At 44.8% G+C, this 27,065-nt stretch overlaps 1 protein-coding gene and 1 long non-coding RNA gene across 3 annotated transcripts in view; one reads left to right on the forward strand and one right to left on the reverse strand.

The window, feature by feature from the left end:
* LOC103217619 (aldehyde oxidase 2) overlaps positions 1–27,065 on the forward strand; it is a 79,257-nt gene that overhangs the window by 25,233 nt on the left and 26,959 nt on the right. Inside the window, exons 14-27 of the mRNA XM_038001780.2 lie at positions 1,615–1,799; positions 3,109–3,292; positions 5,350–5,442; positions 6,496–6,665; positions 7,896–8,010; positions 8,927–9,049; positions 12,247–12,343; positions 13,106–13,230; positions 13,967–14,100; positions 16,477–16,564; positions 19,639–19,725; positions 19,902–20,093; positions 22,286–22,513; positions 26,483–26,578. Of these exons, the coding sequence (XP_037857708.2) occupies positions 1,615–1,799; positions 3,109–3,292; positions 5,350–5,442; positions 6,496–6,665; positions 7,896–8,010; positions 8,927–9,049; positions 12,247–12,343; positions 13,106–13,230; positions 13,967–14,100; positions 16,477–16,564; positions 19,639–19,725; positions 19,902–20,093; positions 22,286–22,513; positions 26,483–26,578 (1,917 nt within the window). The remainder of the gene's footprint in view (positions 1–1,614; positions 1,800–3,108; positions 3,293–5,349; positions 5,443–6,495; positions 6,666–7,895; positions 8,011–8,926; positions 9,050–12,246; positions 12,344–13,105; positions 13,231–13,966; positions 14,101–16,476; positions 16,565–19,638; positions 19,726–19,901; positions 20,094–22,285; positions 22,514–26,482; positions 26,579–27,065) is intronic.
* On the reverse strand, positions 1,701–24,797 carry LOC140712592 (uncharacterized). 2 transcript variants are annotated; one of them, XR_012094264.1, is made up of 3 exons: positions 24,182–24,797; positions 4,888–5,174; positions 1,701–4,583 (listed from the first exon to the last, which is right to left on the reverse strand). It is a non-coding gene; the product is annotated as an uncharacterized lncRNA (long non-coding RNA). The 2 variants fall into 2 exon arrangements; XR_012094265.1 differs by lacking the exon at positions 24,182–24,797 and adding an exon at positions 5,440–5,535.

Here is a 27,065-nt window from a genome sequence, read left to right on the forward strand (position 1 = left end):
CTCCGACAGCCAAGAGCAGGCAGCTCCGGGTGTGGATGTGGGGCTGTTGCTGTAGCTGCAGGGTGGAGCCTGCTGAGGGCCTGTGGTCATACCACCACGCCCCTCATGGCCACGAGTTCAAGCTCTCGGGCTGTGGAATGGAGCGTCTCTAACTGACCCACAGCGAGATGGGGGCTAGGGCTCGCTGTCCCACACCCCACTCTAGCCAATAGTTCATGGGCGCAGGAGGGCCTCTAGATGTTTGCTAACTCAGAATCCCTGCGGCTAATGTGGCCACCCAGCCAGTTACAGAGTTGACCTTCTGTCCTCACTGCCTGCTCCCTGTGCCTCTGCCAAAGCTGTACCTGAAACCAAGAGGATAGTCTTCCCAGAGAGAGACAATGCAACACACACCCACACACACCCTAGCTCAGCCCCCGAAGTCCCGGAGAGGAGCAGCCAAGACTCTGGGGCACCAGGATGATGAGGATGGCCCACTCCCCATCTGGGGCCTTCTGCTACAGTAGCAGTAGTGTTCTTCTACAGGAGTATTGGTCGTTACCATTGGCTGAAGGTCTCTGCTTTCCCAGCTCAGCCAGGGCCATCTCCACCTGGAGCACAGCCCGGCTCCAGCCAGGGCAATAGACCAGCTCGCCAGCCCAGCAGCAGGGAGGGACCAGGCAGAGATCAATAGTGGGGGGCTCCTTTGGGGCACCCCTGCCTCCAACAACCATGCCTACATTCCAACCAGCACAGCTCTGACTGTGCCAGGTGTCTTGTTAGATTGTGTCTGTGTGATTAATTAGTAGCTCCAAAAGCTGGGGGGCAGCCTGGTTATGGAGGGAGTCATAAGTTATGCTTTCAGCCATGTGTGATCTGCATTAGTTTTTCCTTTGGAATGGAAACTTCAAAACGTGTTCCCATTTAAATTCATGAAAAGGCAGCAGACGGAAAAATAAGTCCACTCAAACATGTGCACCCTTGGTGGCAGCACAGATGGAAATGCACAAAGGGGCACAGGCCATCTTTGTGGATCCCACCTCAGCTCACCAAAGGTCATGGCGCCAAGGGGTCAGCTGGGGCAGCCATCACCTCTTGACTCTTCCTCCTGACACAAGATTCCCTAGCCACTGTTGGAAAGCTTTGCTCGGCTCCCTTTTGTGCTTTACCAAGTGGAAAAGTGAACATTTCTACAAGCCAAGCAATGTGGTGGGTCTCCTTTGTACTTTTAGCAAATCACCTTCAAAAGCCCCTGCATTTGGAGGGCTCCTCCACCCTCATGGGGAAAAGGCATCTGAAAACTGGAGGGAATGGCCCCTCGCAATGCCAGCACATGGATGGGTGTCCAGGAGTAAGTTCCCACAGCATCCCATGCAAAGGCATCCTGGCCTCTGAGGGAGAGTGCGTGGTGATCCCTGTTCCTTGAGGGTGTCCAAGGCCTTGAGAATGGGACTTGGGGAGGATGCTATTCTCACTTTGAACGAGAAGGCAGCCAAGGTGTCCTCGAATTGTGCCAACTGTCTTTGGTGTCTTGTTAGATTGTGTCTAAGTGATTAATTAGTGGCAACAAGATGCATAAACCACGTTCTTAGTTTTGACATATCAGATAACCCCAAATGGTTTTTGTCTCCACAGCGGGAATTTGTGTCCGCCTTCCGACAGGCTCAGTGCCAGCAGAACGCCGTGCCCCACGTGAATGCCGGCATGCGAGTCCTTCTCAAAGAAGGCACAGACAGCATTGAGGACCTGAGCATCGCCTATGGAGGGGTGGGGGCTGCCACCATCAGTGCACACAGATCCTGCCAGCAGCTCCTCGGGAGGTAAGCCAAGAGCCCGCACCCTGAGGGGGAAGCTTGCTGTTAAATAAAACAAGTGGAGATCTGTCTCTGGCAAGCATCAGTAAAGCCCTGGGAAGATTGAAACTCTTACATGAAAATCACTGCTTGTTCTGTCATTTTACTGAATGAATTAAACCTTATTTGACTTTGATTAATTGGATGCCACTCTTTGGATGAGGTATATAACAAAAATGACCTGGCCTGAATTCAGCCAGCAGGTGATTTTTTCCCATCTGCGCTCATTCTCTTATACAGATCAACAGCCTAGCCGTCCTGGTGCCATGGATCATGCCTATAATCCCAGCAATGTGGGAGGGCAAGGCAGGAGGATTGCTTGAGCTTAGGAGTTCAAAACTAGCCAGGGCAACAAAACGAGACCCCATCTCTACTATATATATGTATTTTTTTTTTAATTAGCTGGGCATGGTGGCATGCACCTGTAGTCCCAACTCCTCAGAAGGCTGAGACAAGAGGATCACTTGAGCCCTGGAGGTTGAGGCTGCAGTGAGTAGCAATCATGCCACTACACTCCAACCTAGGTGACAGAGCAAGACTGTGTTTCAAAAAAAAAAAAAAAAAGTCTAGCAAACCCACACTGGGCAGCGTCCAAGCAGCACCTAAGGCTCCCACCATTACATGCATTCTATTTCTTCCTCAGTGAAGTCAGTCTCCAAGACTAAGTCCTGTTCAGTTCACAATGGAATTGGCCCTAGTGGTCTGTTTTGTTGTTGTTTTTGAGATGAAGTCTCACTCTGGCACCCAGGCTAGAGGGCAGTCGTGCAATCTCAGCTTCACTGCAACCTCCACCTCCTGGATTCAAGTGATTTTCATGCTCAGCCTCCTGAGTAGCTGGAATTACAGGTGTGCGCCACCACACGCAGCTAATTTTTGTGTTTTTAGTAGAGATGGGGTTTCACCATGTTGCCCAGTCTGGTCCCAAACTACTGGGCTCAAACAATCCAGCCGCCTCGGCCTCCCAAAGTGCTGGGATTCCAGGCATGAGCCTTCATGCCCAGCCTGCTCTGCTTATTTAATACTTGGTTCTAGCATGTCTGGCTCTGGAACGTTCTCATGTTCAAGTTGCAATGGAAGAGGTCCCATTTTCACCCTGCCATGACCCTTGGGCCACTCGATGCAGCCTCCCCAGGCCTTGGTTTCCCTAAGCAGCTTGATTAGGTGATTTCTGAGTTTCCAGAGGTAACTCTGGGGTCTCTAAAAGGTCACTATCCCACATCACGCCATGCTAGAAACTGCCCTCTAACCAATTCCTTCCTGCCTCCGACCCTCCCAGGCGCTGGAATGAGTTGATGCTGGATGAGGCTTGCAGGCTGCTTCTGGATGAAGTCTCGCTCCCAGGCTCAGCCCCAGGTGGCCGGGTGGAATTCAAGAGGACCCTAGTCATCAGCTTCCTCTTCAAATTCTACCTAGAGGTTCTGCAGGAACTGAAGAAGCTGGTGAAGCTGTTCTCTGTGGCTGTGGGTGCTCTGGTGTATTCGCTGGCTGGGGCTGCTGAAACAAAGTAGCACAGCCTGTCTGGCCTGAGCAATAGAAACATGTTCCCTCACAGTTCTGGAGGCTGGAAGTCCTCAACCAAGGCGTCAGCAGGCCTGGCTCCCTCTGAGGGCTGTGCAGGGGACTCTGCCCCTGCCTCTCCTCTAGCTCCTCCTGGTTTGCTGGCAATCTTGGGCACTCCTTGGCTTCTAGAAGCATTACCCTGATCTCTGTCTTCACTTGAAGTTCTCCTGTGGGTACCTCTGTGTCCAAATTTCCCCTTCTCACAAGGACATCAGTCATATGGGATTAGGGCCCATCTTAAGTACCTCATTTTAACTTGATTACCTTTCCAGTAAAGGCCTTGCCTTATTTGGATAAGGCCACATTCTGAAGAACTGGGACTGGAGTGCTGGGAATTCAACACAGATATTTAGAACAGACACAGTTTGACCCATAGCATCTGGCTCTTATGTGTTCCTTGCACCCATAAGCTCACAGTTTTCCCATCACTTTGGCAAACTGTCTTGTGCACAGCCTGTGCCGTTACCTGTCACCTGCGCTGAGTCAGGCCTTGTCAGCTCCCAGCCAGCCCTCCTCCTGGGATCCAGCCCTGAGGGTCTACATGAGGCTCATGATACCAGACTGTCTGCAGTCTGCAAATGTTGACTGTGTGCCCTGAACACTGAAACACTGTGATGTCCCTGCTGCCAGTGTGCAGCTTTTTTCTTTTAAAATCAACTTCATTGACGTGTAATTTACACATCATAAAATGCACCTATTTAAATTCAGCGCATGTTGACAAATGTTTATATCTGTGTAGCGACCACTTCAAATTTTCCAATATCCCAAAAAGTATCCTATGTCCCCTTGTGTCACCATCTTGCCCCTGACCCAGGCAACCACTAATCACTTTGCTGGCACTACAGATTCATTTTGCCTCTTCTATAATTTTATTATCAACCTAAAACATCAAATAAAATTTTATTTTTCAAAACAACCAAAACTGCCCAGGCATGGTGGCTCACACCTGTAATCCCAGCACTTTCAGAGGCCAATGCAGGCTTGGGCACAGTAGTTAGAGACCAGTCTGGGCAACCTGGGGAAACCCCATCTTTACAAGAAATGGAAAAATTAGCTGGCCATGGTGGCACATATCTGTAGACTCACCTACTTGGAGGCTGAGTTGGAAGGATCTCTTGAGCCTGGGAGGTCAAGCCTGCAGTGAGCCGTGTTTGTACCACGGCACTCTAGCCTGGGCAACAGAGCAAGAGCCTGTACAAAAAAAAAAAAAAAAAAAAGACCAAAACCTGATGCGTATGCTAATGTTTAAATAGCTTTCCAGATTTTTCTGATTGTAAACTTTTGGAATAGGCTAGGCAAAGCAAAACGTATTATCTCTCTCTCTTTCTTTCTCTCTCTCCTTCTCTCTCTCTCCACCCCTCCCCTGACCATGATTACAACTCTCATCCTACCTTGTACTCCCTGTTCCCCAACCACAGCTCACCCCAATAGCCCACTGTTGTAAGGTATCTGATTTTAACGGACTCAGATGAAGACCCTCATCAATCACACTTACCAGGATAATCCTTGCTGCCATTTAATTTCTGAATCAAGACACCTGACAAATTTCAGTGACACCCAGAGCAGCATCCCCACCTCTACCGCTCTCCCGGGAGAGTTGAGTTCCTGAATCCGGCTTTGAGTCCTTTTGTGTGCAATGGATGCCTGCTTATTCTGGGATGGCTTATCTAGCCATTTTCCTTGCTTCTCCTCCTGCCTCTGCCCCCGCTCTCTGGCAGGCCTCTCCCTCCTCAGGGTGGCTTGAGGATCAGATTCCAAGCAGTCATTCAGGGTCCTCATTATCTGGAGGGAAGAGGGGACAAGAAACATTCATAAAACATGAAGCCGGGGCAGGTAGTATGGATCGTGGTTATGCATGCTATGCTGGATACATTAACCAAGTCAGTTTCACGTAAACCAAAGCCCAGTCTAACCGTAGCTAACCAGCTTATCTTTATTGTTTTGAACCATCGTTCAGGACAGCCGTCATCATTCTGAAGTTTCAGACCAATTCCTAAGTGCTCTCGAAGATTTCCCAGTCACAATACCCCAGGGAGTCCAAACGTACCAGGTCAGTGAGTTTGATTTAACTGAAACCTGCAAACTAGAGCCGTGCTGAGCGAGCAAGCTTTTCAGAGCTCTGGTTTCAGGTCTGACGTTCTAGTCATTGCCAGCGCAATGGCTATTTGCTTAGTCTGCGTCAAGGAGACGCTGGAATCCTGAGGTCAGGCCCAAGCTGCTGCTAGATGAACTCAAGGCTGAACCATCCAGCTAATCTACAGTCTAATCATTATAGTCTCTTCTAAGTGATATTCTTTGGGCATTTGTTTGATATTTTCTCAGAAGAGCAGCCGAGCCAGAAGGTTCAGCCCCTAGCTCTGATTGCAAATGTTTAATCTCCAGTCAACAAACAAGAGCCCTGCAAGTAACTGAACTCACCCTTCCGGCAGGACAGTTTAGACATTATGGATTCTTGCTATAGCACAACCCCTCTCCCACCCCACCTCCACACACATGCGCACACACACACACACACACACACACACACACACACAGAGCTTCCCTGAGAGGAGCTCCAGAATAAACACTATCTACACCTCCCTACAGCCTAGTGATGTTTTTATGCCACCCCAAAGGGCAGCCAGGACACCTTATTCTGGATCTGGGGGGACTCCGTTACCATCCCCCAAACCCTGTGCCAGAGGCCCCAGTTAAGTCCATACTTGGGCTTCTGACTTGGATTGTAGCGTCCCACCTTGGCAACTGTATCACTTTAGGCCCCATCATCATGAAGACAGTAATGCTGGACAGATTGATCACTGGAAGGGTGAGGAGGGAGGACAGCGAGATCCCTGAGAGCACCACCAGGGAAAAGAAGATGCCAGAAGGAGAAGCTGGGGTGCCCCTTCACCTACTTTGCCATTTATTGCCACATAACTGAAATGACAATTCACTGCTCTAGTGGCATCATTGATGTGTCACATTCATCATCTGGCCCACTCCAGTGTTTGTCACCCCAAGGTCACCATCCAATTTCTCAATCCTAGCTCAGGAGTGTTGGTGATAGGCCTGGCCACTTCTGACAAGTAAAGGCTTCTGAGGCAACTCTTGTCTTCCTCTGTAGAATGTGGATCCTCACCAGCCTCTCCAAGACCCAGTTGGACGCCCCATCATGCACCTGTCAGCTCTTAAACATGCCACTGGGGAAGCCATGTTTTGTGATGACATTCCCATGGTAGATAAAGAACTTTTCATGGCTTTGGTGACCAGTAGCAGGGCTCATGCAAAAATCATGTAAGTAAACGAAGAGCTTTCAAGAGTCTTTTAAAAGCACACCTGGGATCCCCTCAGAGGAATGTGCCCATGCTCCTGCCATGTCCTGAACCTAAAAAACCTAAAATGGAAAGAATAAAGAAAAGGTTGCCAGCTCCAGGAGGAAGGGAGAGCATCTAGAAATGAGCACCCTAGAGAGAGAATAAAAATCACTGGCCGGGCTCAGTGGCTCACGCCTGTAATCCCAACACTTTGAGAGGCCAAGGCAGGTAGATCACCCGAGGTCAGGAGTTCAAGACTAGCCTGGCCAACATGGTAAAACCCTGTCTCTACTAAAAACTCAAAAATTAGTTGGGCATGGTAGCACGTACCTGCAATCCCAGCTACTTAAGAGGCTGAGACAGAAGAATCACTTGAGCTCGGGAGGCAGAGGTTGCAGTGAGCCAAGATCAAACTACTGTGTTCCAGCCTGCGTGACAAAGTGAGACTCTGTCTCAAAAAAAAAAAAAAAAAAAAAAAATCACAGTTACAAGCCCTTTGTTTCCCTCCTAATCTCACAAAACCTCAGCTCCCTGCTACAGCCTCAGACATGATTCAAAGGCATAAACCTGATAGAGAGCTGGTATTGAGGTGGTAGTGAAACACCCACTTCATGCCCAAGAATGAATGGCCCCTGTCCCAACCTTCAAGAACGCCCCTTGCCATAGCCACACTATCCCTTCTCCACCTCCAGTCTCCCAGTAGCTAAAGTGTTATCTCCTGGCCCAGTGGGAGTCTCTTGGACCCTACTCCTTGGCAGGTCTGTTCTGATTGGTCAGGAACTAAGCTGGATTTGTTGTCATATATTCCGATTTTCAACCATGCTCTATCCCTCCCTCACATTTGGGGCCCTCAAAGCTTGCTGATTTCTACTTCCTCTTTTTTTAATTTAGAGAGAGTCTGGCTCTGTCATCCAGGTTGGAGGGCAGAGGCACCATCCTAGTTCACAGCAGCCTTGAACTCCTGGGCTCAAGCCACCCTCCCACCTCAGCCTCCTGAGTAGTTGGGACTACTGGCATGTGCCACCGCCACACCTGGCTAATTTTTAAACAATTTTTTGTTGAGACAGAGTCTTGCTGTGTTGCCCAGGCTGGTCTCAAATTCCTGGCATCAAGCAATCTCTCCCTTCTTGGTCACCCAAAGTGCTAGGATTACAGGCATCTGCCACCCTGCCCAGAGTAATGTCTACTTCTTAAATATCTCTTTGTTTAGATCAATTGATGTGTCCAAGGCCCTTGAACTACCGGAAGTGGTTGATGTGATAACAGCTGAAGATATTCCAGGCACCAATGGCGCTGAAGGTGACAAACTGCTGGCTGTAGAGGAGGTACGTCCAGGACATGCTCTCCTAGATGATTCTGTGTAGACAGTCACCAAGGTACCCCCCCTGCCAGCTGTCCAGTTCCCAGCTCTTCCTGCCTTCGGGAGGTGGAAGCCTTCTGGCACCTCTCTAGCCTGCCTTTATTCAGCCCTACTAGTCTGGAAATAACATAGTAAAAGGAAATGTATTACAGAAAAGCAACAAGTCCTAGCTCTGCCACTGTGTGCTCTTGAGTCCATATGAATTTTTAGGGACACAAGTCAGTCCACAACAGGAGCCACATTATACAAAAACTTTGTTTACCTTTAAACTCTAAAATATCATGAAGGCAACACGTGCCAACCAAGCTGGACAGAAGACATGGTAGATTCAAGTTACGGCCAACCTCACATCCACTCTGAGACTCACATTCACTGAGTTACATGGCCAATGGAACTGTCTATATTATTTAAATTATTTTTTCTTTAAAAATATTTTTTAGCCAAGTGTGGTGGCTCACACCTGTAATCCCAGCACTTTGGGAGGCTGAGGAGGATAGATCACTTGAGTCCAGGATTTCGAGACCAGCCTGGCCAACATGATGAAACCCCATCTCTACTAAAAACACAACAATTAGCCGGGAGTGGTGGCACACACCTGTAATCCCAGCTACTCAGGAGGATGAGGCAAGAGAATAGAGAGGCAGAGGCTGCAGTGAGCCAAGATGGCACCACTGCACTCCAGCCTGGGCAACAGAACAAGACTCTGTCTCAAAAAATATATATATTTTTAATTTTTAGCCAAGCAGATGTAGTCAAATGTGACTCCAATGTGGCTACTATTGCTAAGCAGGGACATCTAAGACACTAGTCACTGCTAAGGTTGAGCTAAGCCTATTCCCACCCAGAATTCTGTATCTGCTTCAGGCGTGTACTTTCCACAGGTAATCTGTGTGGGCCAGATCATCTGTGCTGTGGTTGCTGAGACAGATGTACAGGCAAAACGAGCAACTGAAAAGATAGAGATCACCTATGAAGATCTGGAACCTGTAATCTTCACCATCAAGGTAAACAGAGCTGGCCAGTCTCTCCCTAAGGTTATAGAATTAAAAGTACCTTTGTAAAAATCTTAATGAAGGATCTAAATTTTTTTTTCTTGCCACTGGTTTGCTCTGGAAAAATCAACTTTCTTTGGAAAACATTACTTGTACAAGCTGAAATTATCTTTGGTTCCAAGGAATGGAAAAAACAGAAATTTCTCACTTTCAAAAAGTCTAGAAGTGGGCAGCCTAGGGCTTATAAGGCGTTCTGTGTGTTTAGGATCCAGCCTTCTTATATCTAGTCACTCCATCATGCATTGCTTCCTGGAGGGCACATTTGGTCCACAATAGCCACAGAAACTCTAGCCATTATATCCACATTCCAGACAGCTGAGAGAATCAGGTGATGAAGAAGGGTGTGCCCCCTCCCTTTAAGGACACTTCCATTCCTTAAAAGGAGGCATGTACGTGGCACATGCCTTCCTCCATCTCTTTGTTTGGAACCTGGTCGCGTGCCACAATTAACTGTAAGGGGAGCTGGGAAATGTGGATTTTGTTCCAGGTTGCCAGATAACCACTACAGATCGGAGACTCTATGACTTGAGGAGGAAGGTGAGGATGCATACTGGGAACAGTAATGTTTTGAAGGTGGAGCCCAAATGCAGTGGAACTTTCATGGTGGAATTCCACAGAAACTTCACTCTGGTTTCTGAGTCTAGATAATGATATTCAAATGGTATTTCAGGGAAGATAATGGAGTGAAGACAGACAGTTCAGGTGTGGACTGGGGTTTGCAGGTTCTGACTCAGTGAGGGACAGGTTCAGAGTCATTGACTTGAGAAAAGCTTACTTGTTTGTGTGCTTGTGACAGAACATCAAATGTGTCCAGAGGCTTTTGTGAACCATTGGGACATTTTAAGATGTAACTAAACAGTACAAATTGCTCAATATTTAAAGTATTTAAAAAAAAATGTTGGTGACAGAGCGAGACTCCGTCTCAAAAAAAAAAAAAAAAAAAAAAAAAAAGTTTCTTGATCTTCCTAAACCAAATCAACTTTGTTCCAAATTCTCATTTGCCAAGTTTGCAAGAAATCCAGGCCATTTTTCTTGGCTCATTCCTCTTCCTTGGGTTGAATGAGGATCCTAATAAGGGTTTTTAAAATTTCACTTCTAACCCCACTTTCCTCAAGGGGGAAATGGCACCCAGAGGACACACTCATGAACTATTCTAGAATTCAGAATGGGTAGGGATTTAGAGTTCCCTTGGATTAGGACTGTCCAGAGTCAGCAAAAAGAATCCTCCACAAGTCATAAAATTGTCATATGTAATACCAATAGTGCTTCATCCATCTATTCATTTATTTATATGACTTTATAGATCAGAGGCAACATAGGGTCATGGTTACAAACACAGTTCCTGGAACCAAACTGCCAGATTTGAATAGTGGCTGTACCACTTACTAGCTATGTGACCTTAAGCAGGTTATTTAACCTCTCTGTGCCATGGTTTCCTCATCTGTAAAATGGAGGTAGTAATAATACATATCTCATTAGTTTGTCATAAAATTAAATGAGTTAATGGGTGTAAAGCACTTAGAACAGTACCTGGCACATGGTTAGCACTCACCCAATATAGCCTATGTTATAACAAGATTATACTGTCTTGGCTGGGCACAGTGGCTCATGCCTGTAATCCCAGCACCTTGGGAGGCCGAGGCAGGCAGATCACTTGAGGTCAGGAGTTCGAGACCAGCCTGGCCAACATGGTGAAACCCCGTCTCTACTAAAAATACAAAAATTAGCCAGGTGTGGTGATGCATGCCTGTAATCCCAGCTACTTGGGAGGCCGAGGCAGGAGAATCGCTTGAGCCCAGGAGGCAGAGTTGCTGTGAGCCGAGATCACGCCACTGCACTCCAGCCTGGGTGAAAGAGCAAAACTCCATCTCAAAAAAAAAAAATTATACTGTCTTGTGACACATTTACAGTATGGCAATAAACATACTTTCACATGTACCAGGATAGCTTCTGAGATCTTAGTATAACAGAAAATGAAAAAAATCAGCTATACTGTTCATTGTCTGCTGCTTTGAAAAAATCAAGTGTTCATCATTAGATAAAATGTTTCTAAAAACTTAGCCTGGGCTTGAACACTTCCTTTATCACTTATTTACAATATGACTTTGAGAAAGTTCTTTTAACCTCTCTAAGCCCAGTTTCCTCATCTAGGAAACCGAGATCATAACAGAATGAATGTAAGGATACATGTACATATACTGTTATTGCACAGTGCTTAGCACAAAGCAAGCTCTCCATTAATATTAGCTGCTCCCAGGAGGATCATCAGCAAGAAAGGCTATGGCATCTGAGGCCATCAGTCTAGGAAGGCAGGAGACAGGTGTCATTCAGAAGTATGGAAAAATACCTAGGTTCTAAAGGCTAAACAAGGATCCGCTGTCAGTAGGTCATTAAAGAATCAGTCTTTATTTGTAAGTCAGTTCATGTAATTGTCAGGGGAAAAAAAAAACACACACATAGAACAAAGAGCTAGAAAAGCCCTTATGAGATGATGCCAAATACTCAAAGAAAGGAACCAACTTCCTATTAGATTGGTGCAAAAGCAATTGCAAACTTTTATAGCAAAAACTGCAATTACTTTTGCACCAACCTAATACAATGTAGACTGGGCTTTCCTGCCCCAGAGATGTGTAATAACTTGTGTCTTCCCCGTCAAGACAGCCTCAGTATTTTTCAGATTCCTGAGTGAGAGGTTCTTGTATCTGAGCTACCTAAGTAGTCTAACACAAGTGTTTTTCTTCAAGAAAGAGGTAAAAGAAAAAAAAAAAACAGGCAGATTCCTGAAGCTCACCTATCATGCATTTGACTTACCTCATGTTCCCTGAAGAGTCACATTTACATAAGAAATTAGTATTTATCGTCCGGGATCATCACAGTGTCCCCAGCCCTCGGTTCTGAACGTAGCTTCCTTCTGAAGATTTCGCTAATCCTTCTTACTGATTTTCTCTGCAAATCCAGAAGACCTTTCCCCGGACTTCTCATCTCTGCAGTGAGCCTACTGCTCTAATACTCCCTTGCTTGTTTGACACCTTCCATCTGTCCCAGGAGACAGTGATTTTCCAGAGCATACTGGTTTTTAAGAAAAAACTACCAGTGGAAGGAAAAGTCGGAAGGACTGGCTTTTGTGCTTTATTTTTTCTGCCATGTAGGATGCCATAAAACACAATTCATTCCTGTGCCCTGAAAAAAAACTTGAACAAGGAAATGTTGAGGAGGCCTTTGAAAAAGTCGACCAAATTATTGAAGGTAAGCTCCCGGGGATAGTTAATAGACTCTGCCTGATTCTATTCTGAAGCAGGCATCAAAAGCTTATGATTTCCTCTCAGAAAGTCCAGCCTCTAAAGTCTTGGTGCTTTGCCAAATTTCTCTTACACCTCTTCCTTTCAAATTGTGTGTGTGTGTGTGTGCACATGCACGTGCGGTTTTGGGGTTGAGGGGTAGGAAGCATTAGAATAAATAAAAGAAAATCTCTAAGATTTTGGTTTGGGCAGAGTAAGGAACAAACTTGGCACTTTTAATTTGTTATCCAGAACTGTAGTCTCTGAAACACATTGCCACAGGACAAATGCCTGGGTCCTTGTCAGGATAAATCCAGGCCAGCCAGGCAGGACACGGTGGCTCACACCTGCAATCCCAGCACTTTGGGAGGCCGAGGCAGGTGGATCACCTGAGGTCAGGAGTGCAAGACCAACTTGGCCAACGTGGTGAAACCCCATCTTTACTAAAAATACAAAAATTAACCAGGCGTGGTGGCAGGCACCTGTAATCCCAGCTACTTAGGAGGCTGAGGCAGGAGAATCGCTTGAGCCTGGGAGGCAGAAGTTGCAGTGGGCCGAGATCGCACCACCGCACTCCAGCTTGGGCAACAGAGCGAGACTCCATCTCAAAAAAAAAAAAAAAAAAAATCCAGGTCAGCCAGTCCACATCTTACTGGCTTTTGAATTCTCCAAGACGGTGGCTTCCCACCAGCACACACCTCAGGAGTTGTTCTGTGCTTATGCTTAACAGGAGAGGTCCATGTTGGAGGACAGGAACATTTTTACATGGAAACGCAAAGAGTGCTTGTTATTCCAAAGACAGAGGACAAAGAACTGGACATTTATGTGTCCACACAGGACCCAGCCCACGTGCAGGTGAGGTCCAGGATAATGCCCACATCTCCACCTTCCTAATTCTATGATGGCAGTTGATTCTAGAGCCTCACAGTTGCTGACCATTTTACCTGCAAAAACCTGGAATCCAAGCATTAGACATCAGACATCACTAATGCAGCCAAGACCTCAGAACCTTTTGTTTTTGTTTTTGGTCTTTTCAAGTAAATAAAAAAATAGTCACAGTAACGTTAGGTTTCAAGAGTACGTTCATTTGCATCATGCTTAGATGAACTCTGTGATGAGATGACACCACTAAATTACTTCTGTACTTGATTTTTCTCTAAAATAATAATCACAGATAACCTTTGGAGTCAACACATCACTTTATAGTACATTTTCATTTCCCCAGTCACAAAGTGCTCTAGGTTTAGCTGCAAACACATCATCTCCTTGGTAGGTTGTCAGGAGTTCACCGGCTTTCACCTCCTTGGGACTTTAGGTCTAAGCATTTGACTAGGAACCCAGCTTCTCACAGGAATCCAGGGCTCTGACAGTTTTCCTTCTGGAAAATACCATTTCTCTGCTAGAAGGGCTGCTCTGTGCAGACCAACAGTGTTTACAAACTAAACAGAGCCCCACCAGACAGGTTCAGATTATCTCCATTTTTTTTAATCAATGGTAGACATGAATGAATTCTGCTGTGATGTTGTTTTAAGACACACAAAGCTTCTTTGCCATTTCACTCATAAACTTTCTTGTTATCTCACTTTTACAGAAAACAGTGTCTTCTACTTTAAACATCCCCATCAACAGGATCACCTGTCATGTAAAACGAGTGGGTGGAGGTTTTGGAGGGAAGGTAGGAAAACCAGCTGTATTCGGGGCGATTGCAGCTGTGGGTGCCATCAAGTAAGTATGGTTGGGGATGCCATTTGATACAGAATGGCATCAAATGCACAAAGCTGAGGGCAAATCAGTGGCTGACAGTCATCTGGGCCGCCGTCATAACCATGTGTGTGTCCTTGGGCAATTCAGCCTCCTGCCTGTTTCTTTAAAAAATGTAAATAATCATACGTACCCTCCAACGCTTTTAGAGTTATTGCAAAAGTCAAATGTACAGAGGACTTTGAATAACTAACATGCTATTGAAAGGAGCAGTGGGACTATTAGCTGAACACCTCCTGAGCTTCAGGGAAAGTGAGCCGTTGAGGGATGGGGCAAGTCACCCTGTCCAAGTGGAGTGTGCTAGGGGAGGCTGCTCCCTGACTCTTCTTTCCTGCTCTCAGACCGAGAACAGGGGGAGGTAAGGAAAGAAAGACTCTTCATCCTCTGCCTCCCTGCACCTGGGAAGGGCTATGTCCTCAGAGTCTGCTCAATGGACAGACGACTCATCCTCAAAGACAGCTCCCAGGCTGACCTCAGTGGAAGGCTCACTCCTTTGCTGTTCTCAGATTTGTGTTTAGTTGGTGCTGCTTTTTCTGTTAATGGTTCATTTTCTGTGGCTAACTATTGTGTCAGAGCCCCAAAGGGCATGCAAAGTTCACAGGCCCTGCTTCATTTGACAACTCCTGTAGTTCAGAGCTAGGTCCTGAAACATTCAGACGTACGTCTCAGTCCTCAATGAGAAGCGGGATAAAGCAGGATCTGAATCCCATCTCCAGTTCTTTCCATAATTAACTCCTCTCCATTCACACCCACTGAGGACTCAGCACAAGATAATCAGTTCACTGAATTCCCCCCAGGCGTTGTGCCTTTAAGACTTCTCAAACACGACTGCAAGTTAGAATCATCTGGGCAGCATTTAAATCCCAGTGCCTAGGCTGCCCCATACCAACCCAGGCATCAGTATATTTTAAAACTTCCCCAGTGGTTCCACTGTGCAGCCAAGTGTGGCAACCAGTGCCTTAAGATTCAACTCTACCTTGGTACACAAGGGTCATGCATTAAATGATCCTCAGAGTAATGTTCCCAAACCTAATAGTAAGTAAGAGTTGCCTGATGTCATAGAAATTCCTGCCTTAGCTGGGCATGGTGGCTCATACCTATAATCCCAGCACTTTGGGAGGCTGAGACAGGAAAATCACTTGAGCCCAGAAGTTCAAGACAAGCCTGGGAAACATAGTGAAATCCCTGTCTCTACAAAGATTTAAAATAAAATAAAATAAAATAAAAATAGCTGAGCACAGTAGCACGTGCCTGTGGTCCCAGCTACTCTGGGGGCTAAGGCAGGAGGATTGCTTGAGCCCAGGAGGTCAGGCTGCAGTGAGCTGTGTTCATACCCCTGCACTCCAGCCTGAGTGGCAGAGCAAGACCCTGTCTCAAAAAAGAAAGTTCTGCCTCCCCATCCCAGCACCACTGAATCAGAATTAGCAGGGGATGGACCTGGAAACTGCATTTCTCTGATGTTCCAGATTGTCCTCACAATTAGGGAAGACCAGGAAACCCTGCACTAGAATAGTGATTTTCAACATTTGCCTGAAGACACCTGAATCAACATCACTGAGAAAAATGCATTCTAAAGCCCCTCCCTGACCCACTGAATCCAAATCCTAGTACAAAGGCCCAGGAATATGCATTTTCACCAGCGTGCCAGAGGATTCTTCAGCACTCCAAAGTCTAGAAGCCTCTGCTCTGGAGATGGAGAAAAGATGAGGCTCCTCCCTGCATGAGAGCCCAACTTGGCCAGCATAGCCTTCACGGATGAGAATGCAGACGCTAACCCAGACATCCTAGGATGAGTGTTTGGCCTTGTTGTCCCAGACATTTGCATTTATCTGTTCACATTCTTTCTCTTTGGTAATAGTACACTATCTCTAGTACACTATCTACTAGAGATAGTACGTTATCTCTAGTGGTGGAGATAATGCAAATGTCTGGATGTGGGTGAAGGTCAAACTTGAAGCTATAGAATTCAACTTAACTGCATGTGACATTAATACTTTTAATGAGATCTCCAACCACTGAGTTATAGAGACAATGATGATTTAGTCATATATTAATTCACATTAGTGTCTAGCATGTTGTATGATATTAATACATTTATATGGGATAAATGAAGGGATAGATGGTTGAATAAAGAGTCGGAGAATGGATGGTGGATGGATGGATAATAGGCAGATACATTGATGGGTGGGTAGATAGTTAAATAAGGAGATGGATAAATATGGGTAGATAGGTGAATGAGAGGATGAATGGACGGACGGACGGATGGATGGATGGATGGATGGATGGATGGACGGATGGATGAATGGGAGGGATGGAGAACCTAAGATTTATTTTCTTTAGAACAGGTCATGCCATTCGTCTTGTCCTTGATCGTGAAGACGATATGTTAATAACTGGAGGAAGGCACCCATTATTTGGAAAATATAAAGTGAGTATTAAAGATGAATTATTAAAATATCTCATTTTGCCCAGGCACTGTGGTTCACACCTGTAATCCTACCACTTTGGGAGGCCAAGGCAGGCAAATCACTTGAGCCCAGGAGTTCCAAAACCAGCCTGGGCAACATGGGGAGACTCTATCTCTTAAAAATTACAAAAATGAGCTGGATATGGTGCCACATTCCTGTACTCCCAGCTACTTGGGAGGCTGAGGTTGGGTGGATCCCTTGAGCCCAGGAGGTGGAGGCTACAGTGAGCTAAGATTGCACCACTGCACTCCAGCCTGGGCGACAGAGTGAGACCCTGCCTCAGACATAAATAAACAAATAAATAAATAAATATCTGATTTTATCTGAATGGCTTTGTTCTTTTCTATCATTTTGATTCTGCTAAATTCTAAAAACAAACAGCATCTAAAATATTAAATAAGGATGCTGTGTATTTGAATATTCATAACATTTTATGAGGAACTTTTAATAATTCTAGTAAATAATTGTGAAGAAGTTTAATGATAAAAATACAATTTCAAATGATGACCAAAACACTACTTGAAGAAATAAGGATTCACATTAGTGGCTCCTCAAAACAAACAAACAAACATTGATAGAAGGTACAAACATTGCTATGCCAAACCTTGACTATACAAATATTTTTCGGTGGAAATGTTTGGAAACAATTTGACCATTTTAACTGCAAAATCATTTTTTACAAGTGTTTTTACAAAGTGGCTATGATACTGTCACAAAAGCTTTTTGCATGTAAGAAAAAATAATACAGTAAGTGGTGAATTTAAAATTGTTTCAAACTGCATTTACTGCATTTTTATGTAACTATAATATAAACATCTTAAAAATACTTGCTGGCCACGAGCTTACAATACTACTTTTTCAAATTTGTGATTGAGCTGTTACGATCATTCTAATGTAATCTAAGTTGTATTGAACATACTTTACCTGGGAATTGCTTGTAGCATATTCATAGTTAGATTTCCTATCTGGTTTTGTCATTGCCTTCGATTATCTTCCTTGTATTACAAAAACCACAGTTTTCTATAGCACAGAACAATTGTATTTCTTCCATTGGCATTAATAATTTTTATAATTGGAGAGGAAGACCCTCTCTAATAGTTGGCCAATTAAACTTTTCATTTGCCTTCAAATGCACAGATATTAAGTCACAGCTATTATTGTCCTATAGAACTGAGAGAAATGTAGAGACACATTGCTAAGATTGGAGCAGTTGTGGTTGTGGTGATGGTTGTGCTCTTATCAAAGTTATGAGATTGTTTTAGTACTAACACTTATTAAGAAGATTCTAGACTGTTAATATTTTGGTAATTATAGTAATATAAAGTATAAAAGAGGGAAATAGATTTTTTGAAAAATCCAAGTTTTATTTTATATTTTGGCTTGGTGTGGTGGCTCACACCTGTAATCCCAGCACTTTGGGAAACTGAGGCGGGTGGATCACCTAAAGTCAGGAGTTCGAGACTAGCCTGGCCAACATAGTGAAACCCTGTCTCTATTAAAAATGCAAAAAATTAACTGGGTGTGGTGGCACGCACTTGTAGTCTCAGCTACTTGGGAGGCTGAGGCAGGAGAATGGCTTGAACCCAGGAGGCGGAGGTTGCAGTGAGCCGAGATTGCACCACTGCATTATATAGCCTGGGCAAGAGAGAGCAAGATTCCGTCTCAAAAAAAAAAAGAAAAGTCCAACTTTTATTTTATTTTATTTTATTTTTTTTTTTTTTGAGACGGAGTCTCGCTCTGTCGCCCAGGCTGGAGTGCAGTGGCTGGATCTCAGCTCACTGCAAGCTCCGCCTCCCGGGTTTATGCCATTCTCCTGCCTCAGCCTCCCGAGTAGCTGGGACTACAGGCGCCTGCCACCTCGCCCAGCTAGTTTTTTGTATTTCTTAGTAGAGACGGGGTTTCACCATATTAGCCAGGATGGTCTCGATCTCCTGACCTCGTGATCCACCCGTCTCGGCCTCCCAAAATGCTGGGATTACAGGCTTGAGCCACCGCGCCCGGCCTTTATTTTATTTTTTAAGAAACAATTTCAATTCCAATATAATATATATAAACAATTTCATGTCTCATATATATATATAATCCTTCAGACACAGCTAACAAAGTTTTGCTAGGTTATTCAGAACTACTTGTAAATTAGGATAACATGTGTTTATGTGTAAATAGGTTCTTCCAAATTTTTGAAAAGTTTATATGAAATAGTTTAAGGATTCTGCTACCTTATTTATAGTACTATTTTGCTTAGCAGTCCTTTCTTCATGAAAGTCAAAGGTAAACTTCAAAGTCTAATGTTGACCCTGTAGTTATATGGTCGTGTGGATCCTTCTGTTGTATTTATCCTGCTTTCAGAAAGGCAAAGGGACCTGGGTCAATCCTCATTTGGTAGAACTACAGTAGGGAGTGGGGATTTTTCTTTTCTTTTTAATGTGGACTGTATAGACAAAATGGTCTGGGTGGGTGGAGGGGAGTCGCAACATTAAAAGAATGCAAGCTGCCTTAAGCTCTTCCCAAACAGTAACAACAGCACGAGCTCAGGTTTGTTAGGTCGGGTAAGCATGTATAAAGCACCTTCACCACCTAGCGAAAAGAGAGCAGTCCCAATGCATCCATTCAAGGACCTCAGCTTCAGAGGCTTTCCCATAACAAGATACACTGTGATTCATTCCAACACATTCTGGAATTCCAGAGACTTTTTCACCAGGGAGGAAACCACAGACTAAATTAGAAAGAAAAATGAAGGGGAATCTTCCAAGAATAAGGACAAAGAGGGTGGCAATTATAGTCCAGGAGACAAGCAAAGTCTTTAGAATTCCATGCTGACTGTGAAGCCAGAAAATCACATGTTGGAAGGAAAGAGCTCAGCAAAATTCAGCTCAGAAGAAGTCTCTATCAGTCAAGCAAGGCATGGTACACCGTAGAGCAAACAGGGAGCTGAGTCTGGCCTCTGTCCTGCCCTATGGGGGAACTGGGCTATGTCTCACAATTGGCATGCGAATTTTGAACATTTCAGTAAATAACCATCATTTGGTGACAGGTAGGATTCATGAACAACGGGCGGATCAAAGCTCTGGACATTAAGTGCTACATTAACGGAGGATGCACGCTGGATGACTCTGAGCTGGTACGTACACCAGAAAGCAGCATCATGTTTGACCATGAGTAGAATGCCAAATTTCTAGATGACTCTTTACGAAGTTTATTTCCTAACGTAGTTAAATTCCACAAGCAGTTTGACTCTGTACTTGACTTTCAGAGAAAAGAAAAAAAAAGTGATGATATGTGAATATCCCTTTTTAGGTAACAGAATTTCTAATACTAAAGCTGGAAAATGCATATAAAATTCACAACCTCAGGTTCCAGGGCCGTGCATGCATGACAAATTTACCATCCAATACAGCCTTTCGTGGATTTGGCTTCCCACAAGGAGCCCTAGTAACAGAATCTTGCATCACAGCTGTGGCAGCCAAATGTGGCCTTCCGCCAGAAAAGGTAAGGTTGTAACCAAGGCCATAACCAAAGTTGCTGATGAATGGGACCAGTGGGAAACCCAGCTTCTTTGACCCAAGGAAACACACTAGAAGAACCACATGAATTAGCCCTGACTCAGAATTCACCTCACCCTATCTTACTCCTTCCTTACTTATGCAAACATCTCTTTTTTTTAAATTCGTACCAAAATAATTACTCTATTTAAAATTCAGACCACACCAAAGTTATCAAAAAAAGGGAATGCCCCTTTTTCCACTCCCATCCCTCTTGGTCAAGGGTAATCATTGTTAACAATTCCGTGTTTATTGTTCTACCCCTTTTTCAATCTTTGGCCACCCATTTGTATTCATACACACATACCTAAACATTGACATATAACATATATGTGCACATGTATGGTTATTTACCAGAATGGGACCATAGCATACATATTACTCTGCCTCTGCCCCTTCCTTCTCCTACAGGACAGTATGCCATGGCCATCTTTCCACGTCAGTAGAATGGTCTGCTTCGTTCTTTTTCATGACTGAATAGTACTATGTAATATTCACGTACCATAACTTATTTAGCCACTCCACTATTAATGCTATTAATATACATTCTGGTTGTTACCATTTTTCACCATTAAAATGTTGCTGCAATAAACGTCTTGGTACATATGTACCCAGGTATATGTTTGCCTTATTGTAAATCTCTAGGATAAATTTACAGAAGTGGAATTACTGGTGCACTTGAAAACTTTTGAGAAATACTGCCAGAAGAACACCCTCTGAAAAATACTGTTTTTCACAATAGACCAGAAGGTGCACAGGATGTACAGTATGCTGGACTAGAGAGAGGCAGCTTCTGGAACTGAGATCATGGTCAATAACTTGCTTCCACTCCCCAAACATTCCAGTCAGAGCCCACCCTACCTTTTCCATTTCTGTGCCCTGTTTCCTCAATATAGACCCTGCTCCAGCAAGAATTCTCCTATGTATTGTCCCTAGAACTGCTTTGTCCCTAAATTCAACAGGAATTCCAGGTTTGTAATTGTCGGGGTACTTCCTACAAACAAGAGAACACCTAATATTTTGTACAAGGAAGGCAATAGTTATCCTAAGAGAAGTCACGTACAGTGTTCCATGGGTACCAAAGAAGGAAGGCATCACATTGGCATGGGGAAGAGGGGAACCAGGAAGAACTTTCTGGAGAAGATGGCAGTTGAGATAGGCCTTGAAGAATAATAGGCACTGAGGTTGGAAAGGTGTTCTAGGCAAGTAGAACAGCATGAGCAAGAGCGTCAATCTCTGTGTGATTCAGTTTCCTTATCTATAAATGACTCACCTCACAGAGTTCCTGCAAGAATCAAATAATTTAACATTCATTACAATATTTGTTTTATAAACTGGATAGTATTATTCCAATATTGTTGCCAATAATAATAATTCTTTTATTGTGATAGAATAAATGGAGATGATTAAAAAAAAAAAAGACTTCTAGGCATATCTCAGCAGGCTCTCCTTTGTCAAGTGTTGCAAGTTTCCAGGACATATCACATAAAACACCGCTTATTCAAATAAACCATTTTTCTTTCTTTTTTTTCTTTCTCTCTTTCTTTGAGAGATGAGGTCTCACAATGTTGCCCAGGCTGCTCTTGAACTCCTGAGCTTAAGTGATCCTCCTGCCTCGGTCTCCCAAAGTGCTAGGATTACAGGTGTAAGCCACCACACCAGGCCCAAAGACACTGTTTAAAAGATTTACCCATACATTCCAAAGGTACTTAGAAGACTTAGAGGGGATCCACTATTATTTGCAATGCTATTCCTCCCTGGCAGAACAAATTTTCAGTTATGACAATGAATCCTTGCTTCAGGGTACTGCCTACCAGCTCTTCTCCATCCTCTGAACCTTGTAGAATAAAAAGAAAAGAAAAGGGGCCTTCCTAGGCCCCTCTATCCCACTGCCTTTTGTGGACTAGTCACCTGCTACCCTCCACTTCTAGTGGGGAGTGACCCTAACTGGTACATTGATGAAGAGGTAAAAAACAACCTCTACTATTTTTGCAAAAGCATGTGCCATTCAAAGAAAAAACAGACCCTGTCTTCCCTTCTTTACAGCTTGTGCTTTAGTGGAGATGCTTTTCAAGTCTCTATTTGGCCATCAGTTTCTGTCTTACCATAACTATTGACTGAATTTCCCACCTGTTTCAGATTAGAGAGAAAAATATGTACAAAACAGTTGACAAAACCATCTACAAACAAGCATTCAACCCTGAGACCCTGATAAGATGTTGGAATGAATGTCTGGACAAGTCTTCCTTTCACAGCAGAAGAATGCAAGTCGAAGAGTTCAATAAGAAGAATTATTGGAAGAAGAAAGGCATTGCTATTATTCCCATGAAGTTTTCAGTTGGCTTTGCTGCAACAAGGTATCATCAGGTAAGACTTGTATATAGGATAAATAACACTCATGCTAGACACGCTCCTGGCCCAATCAGCTTCTGTGGACTTTGAAAAATATTTCATTTCTTAGAGCACTGAGCCAGCTTAAGTTGGTTGGCAAGGTTGGCCAATCAACCCTGCCAACACCTAAGAGAAATGTACAGAAGTGTCCAGAGCAGCACCCCCATCTGCAAACATTTTTAATACAGTGCAATATTTGTTTCTTTCTTGGGAAACAAATCCCTGATCAACTGAAGTCAGGAAGACCTGAGAAATCCTCGGCTCTGTTTTCACTAGGCGTGCGACATTAAGTTATTCAACATCTCTGAGCCTCAGCTTTCCCAGTTATAACAACAACAACAACAACAATAATAATAACAATAACTCTGTCTTAAGATTGATGAGGACTCAGTGAGCTAGTGAGTGTAGAGCAGCACTTGGCTGGGTTCCTGGAACACTGTGGATGTCATCCACAGCATCCCTGAGCCCCTCCCAGGAGAGCTCAGACACTCCTCTCAGGGCATCTCCTCCTCTGGTGGGTAGGATGAGACCCCCTGAACCTCTGGGTCACATTTCTGTTCAGGCCCAGCATGCCCCTTCTATAAGCAGGCACAAGAAGGTTAACTGTCATGTCTGCAAGCTAGATGGAATCAAAGGCTGCAGCGTCAGACAAACTTGAGAGCTGCATGTGTGGTTTCCTCTCTGACGCCAAATATTGTCTTTTTCAAACCAACTGCAACACCAAGTGAGTGTCCAACCATTCTGTTCTCACACTAACTACCAGAGTTAGTGCAGACTCCACAGATCAAGGGCTGAGTCCCACAAGACCGCCCCTATTTCAGACACCATCTTCAAATGGAGGGCTCCGGCTACTCACACTCCTGCCTGGCCAACTACTAATTTGGAGGTTTTCACTACCCCCATTCAGGTTTGAGAATTTGCTAGAATGACTCATGGAACTCAGGAAAGCACTGTACTTATGACCATTACCAGTTTACTCTGAAGGATACAACTCAGGAACAGCCAGATGGAAGAGCTGCCTAGGACAAGGGATGGGAAGGGGGCAGAGCTTCCCTGACCTCTCCAGGCAGACACCCTCCCAGCACCTCCACATGTTCACCAACCCAGGAGCCCCCAGACTGCATCATTTGGGGTTTTTATGGAGGTTCCACTATACAGGCATGATTGATTACAGCATTGGCCATTAGTGATTGAACTCAATCTCTAGCCCCCATCCCAAGAAGATGGGGATGAGGACTGAAAGATCAATGCACACCACCTCCAAGCCCCCATCCTAAAGCTACCTAAGCCCTTCTCATGAGTCATCTCATTAGCAGAAAAAAATTCCAAGGCTTTATGAACTCTGAACTAAGAACCAGGGGCAAAGATCAAATATTTACTTTTATTTTAACACACCTCCCTTCACCTGTATGGCTACACCGCATCTAAACCACAGCCTACACTCTGCCATCATTCATGGGAACCAACATCTCATCTCATCACAAAGAAAACCTTCAAATCAAGCAATGACTTTTATGTTTCCATTGGAATATCCTCCAGCTGCCCCACAGAGTTCTAAATTGAGGCACCCTAGAATCACCTGGCTAGGAATAGAAGGGTGTTATTCCAGGTCAGCTGATGACTCACAAAGCTGGGAACACCTACCGTCTAAATTGGCAGTGAGAGCTCTGTCCTCAGTGGGAGTCAAAAGGCCCACGGTGAGTAAATCCTATTATTAACAGCTACAAGCTCGATGCTCCCGAGTCCCTCTGAGCCAACCCTGGACCTCCAGGCATCTGGAGACACAAATGGGCTGAAGCCTTCGTTCCTCCTCCACCTGGAAGGAAAAAAATACCACCTTTCCCTTTGTCCAATTTATCAAACATTGATGTAGTGTCCCTGTGATTCAGACCCACTCAGAGATTTTTTTTTTTTTTTTTTTTTTTTTTAAGACAGAGTTTTGCTCTTGTCACCCAGGCTGGAGTACAATGGCACAATTTCTGTTCACTGTAACCTCCGCCTCCCAGGTTCAAGCGATTCTTCTGCCTCAGGATCCCAAGTAGCAGGGATTACAGGTGCCTGCCACCACAACTGGCTAATTTTTGTATTTTTAGTAGAGACGGGGTTTCAACATGTTCGTCACGCTGGTCGCAAACTCCTGACCTCAGGTGATCCACCTGCCTTGGCCTCCCAAAGTGCTGGGATTACAGGCATGAGCCACCACGCAAGGCTGGGACCTGCTCAGAGGTATTTACAGGACACAAAGATGAGTTAAGACCAGGTGCCCCTCCGTGGCGAGACTCTCAGAGAAGAGCCTCTTACCTCCAGGATTCCTTACCTGTGGCTGCTCTAACAAAGTACCACAAACTGGGTGACTCAATAATGACAAACTATTCTCTCACAATTCTGGAGGCCCGAAGTTCAAACTCCAGGGGTCAGCAGGGCCATGCTGCCTCTGAAGGCTTCAGGGAAGAATCTTCCCTTGCTCTTCCAGCTTCTGGTGGCTCCTGGTATTACCTGGCTTGTGGCAACATAACTCCAGTCGCGGCTGCCTCCATCTTCCATGGCCCTCTTACAAGGACACCAGTCATTGAATTCAGGGCCCCCACAATCCAGTATGATTTTATCTTAAGTAGTTGCATCTGCAAAGACTACATAAAGTTGTGTATCGAGGTTTCAGACAGACATGAATTTTAGGGGGCAGGGGAGGGACACTCTTCAACCCAGTATTCCTGTAAGGAGAAGTACAAAGAAGGAAGTGATCGATCCTTCCCAGATGGGGATAAGACACATGTGAGGAAGTTTTTGGGTTGTTTTGTTTTGTTTTCTTTTGTTTTTTTGAGACGGAGTCTTGCTCTGTCACCCAGGCTGGAGTGCAGTGGCGTGATCTCGGCTCACTTCAACCTCCGCCTCCTGGGTCCAAGCAGTTCTCTGCTCAGCCTCCCAAGTAGCTGGGATCACAGGCACCCACCACTATGCCTGGATAATTTTTGTATTTTTAGTAGAGATGGGGGTTTCACCATCTTGGCCAGGCTGGTCTTGAACTCCTGACCTCTTGATCCACCCACCTCAGCCTCCCAAAGTGCTAGGATGAGTACAGGCGTGAGCCACAATGTCCGGCCAAGTGAGGAAGTTTTAACAGAACATAGACTGTGGGATGTGGCCCTGCAGGCTGGGCAGACAGGTAAGGAAGAGGAGGAGAAGCCGGCCAGAACAAGAGATCGGACAGAAGCAAGGAGCACAGGTCAGAAAGGAGACTGCAGTGGGGCCAGTCTCGGAGGCAAGGCAGGGGGCCACAAGGACTGTACAAGAGACCAAATCCCACAAGGCCTCCTAGTGGAATAAGGAGCCGAGCTTTCCCTTCCAGGCTGTGGGGGGTTTGCCCACCTTGCCCATGGCAAAGCCTTCTTCAGTCTGTGATTCTCTTCCGTTGTCACTTGTCACCCCTGAGCAGCACAGGAGTTGGACCTGTCCTCCCAGATCTCCCAGGGCACCATATGCCACTCTCATTATCTCACTGGTCATCCTACACTACAGTGACTTGCTCTCCAGCCTGTCTTTCCACCACACTGTGAGCAGCTTGAGGAAGAGCCATGTCTTGTTCATCCTTATGTATCTAGAGCTGAGCACAGTTGGTACACACTATGTGCAAGTAACTAAAACATTTAAATAACTAGCTTAATGGTCAGCCAGTGATTTTAAGCATGAGAGTGACTTTCAAACAACTGGAACCGATACTACCAACTCCTGGGGTATCCAAAGGGGCTCCTATGAAAATCAGGAGGAATGTTCTTTACAGGCGACTTTTTGCACAAAACAGAACTAAACTTCAGCATCCTACCAGGAAAGTTTGCTTCTCTGACCCCCTCCACTCCCTGAGACTGGTGTTTCACTACCTTATGCTTTATATTGAACCTCACCAAATGCTAGCTTGCACTGAGCTATGCCTTCCGATTCTTTTACTAGGCAGCTGCACTGGTTCATATCTACACAGATGGGTCTGTGTTGGTCACACATGGAGGCAATGAACTGGGACAAGGTATTCACACCAAAATGCTGCAGGTAAAATAAATAAAATTAAAGCATTACTCTCTATATGCATTGTTGAAAGTTGGGATTCATCTCTTAGGGTAAATGCTGACTCCCTGTATTCAAACACTGAGATCTTGACTATTTAGTTGGAAGGTTTCTTACATATCAAATAGAAAGGCTGAGGTGGCAGAAATCCCACGTGTATGCAGACAGTCCTGGAGCTTGGCCAGGGTTCATGGATGGGGGTGATCATTAGTGAAAACGCCACTAAGAAACCCATGGAGCCCTGTGGTGGGAGCTCCAAGCAGGCAACCAGGAGCAGGAGTTTCTCAGCTTTTGTAGTTTTAATGTTTACATTTTAGACAACAATATTAGATTGCTAATGTTTTATTTTGACAAGTAAGGATGAGTATTTCATCAACAGCCATCATCCTACAAGTTTTATAAGATATTTAACACACATACATACACACCAATTAGTAAGAATATAATCTCAAGAGAAAACAAGAATAATTCT

This window comes from Chlorocebus sabaeus, chromosome 10 (assembly GCF_047675955.1).
Source record: "Chlorocebus sabaeus isolate Y175 chromosome 10, mChlSab1.0.hap1, whole genome shotgun sequence".
Classification (NCBI taxonomy): domain Eukaryota; kingdom Metazoa; phylum Chordata; class Mammalia; order Primates; family Cercopithecidae; genus Chlorocebus; species Chlorocebus sabaeus.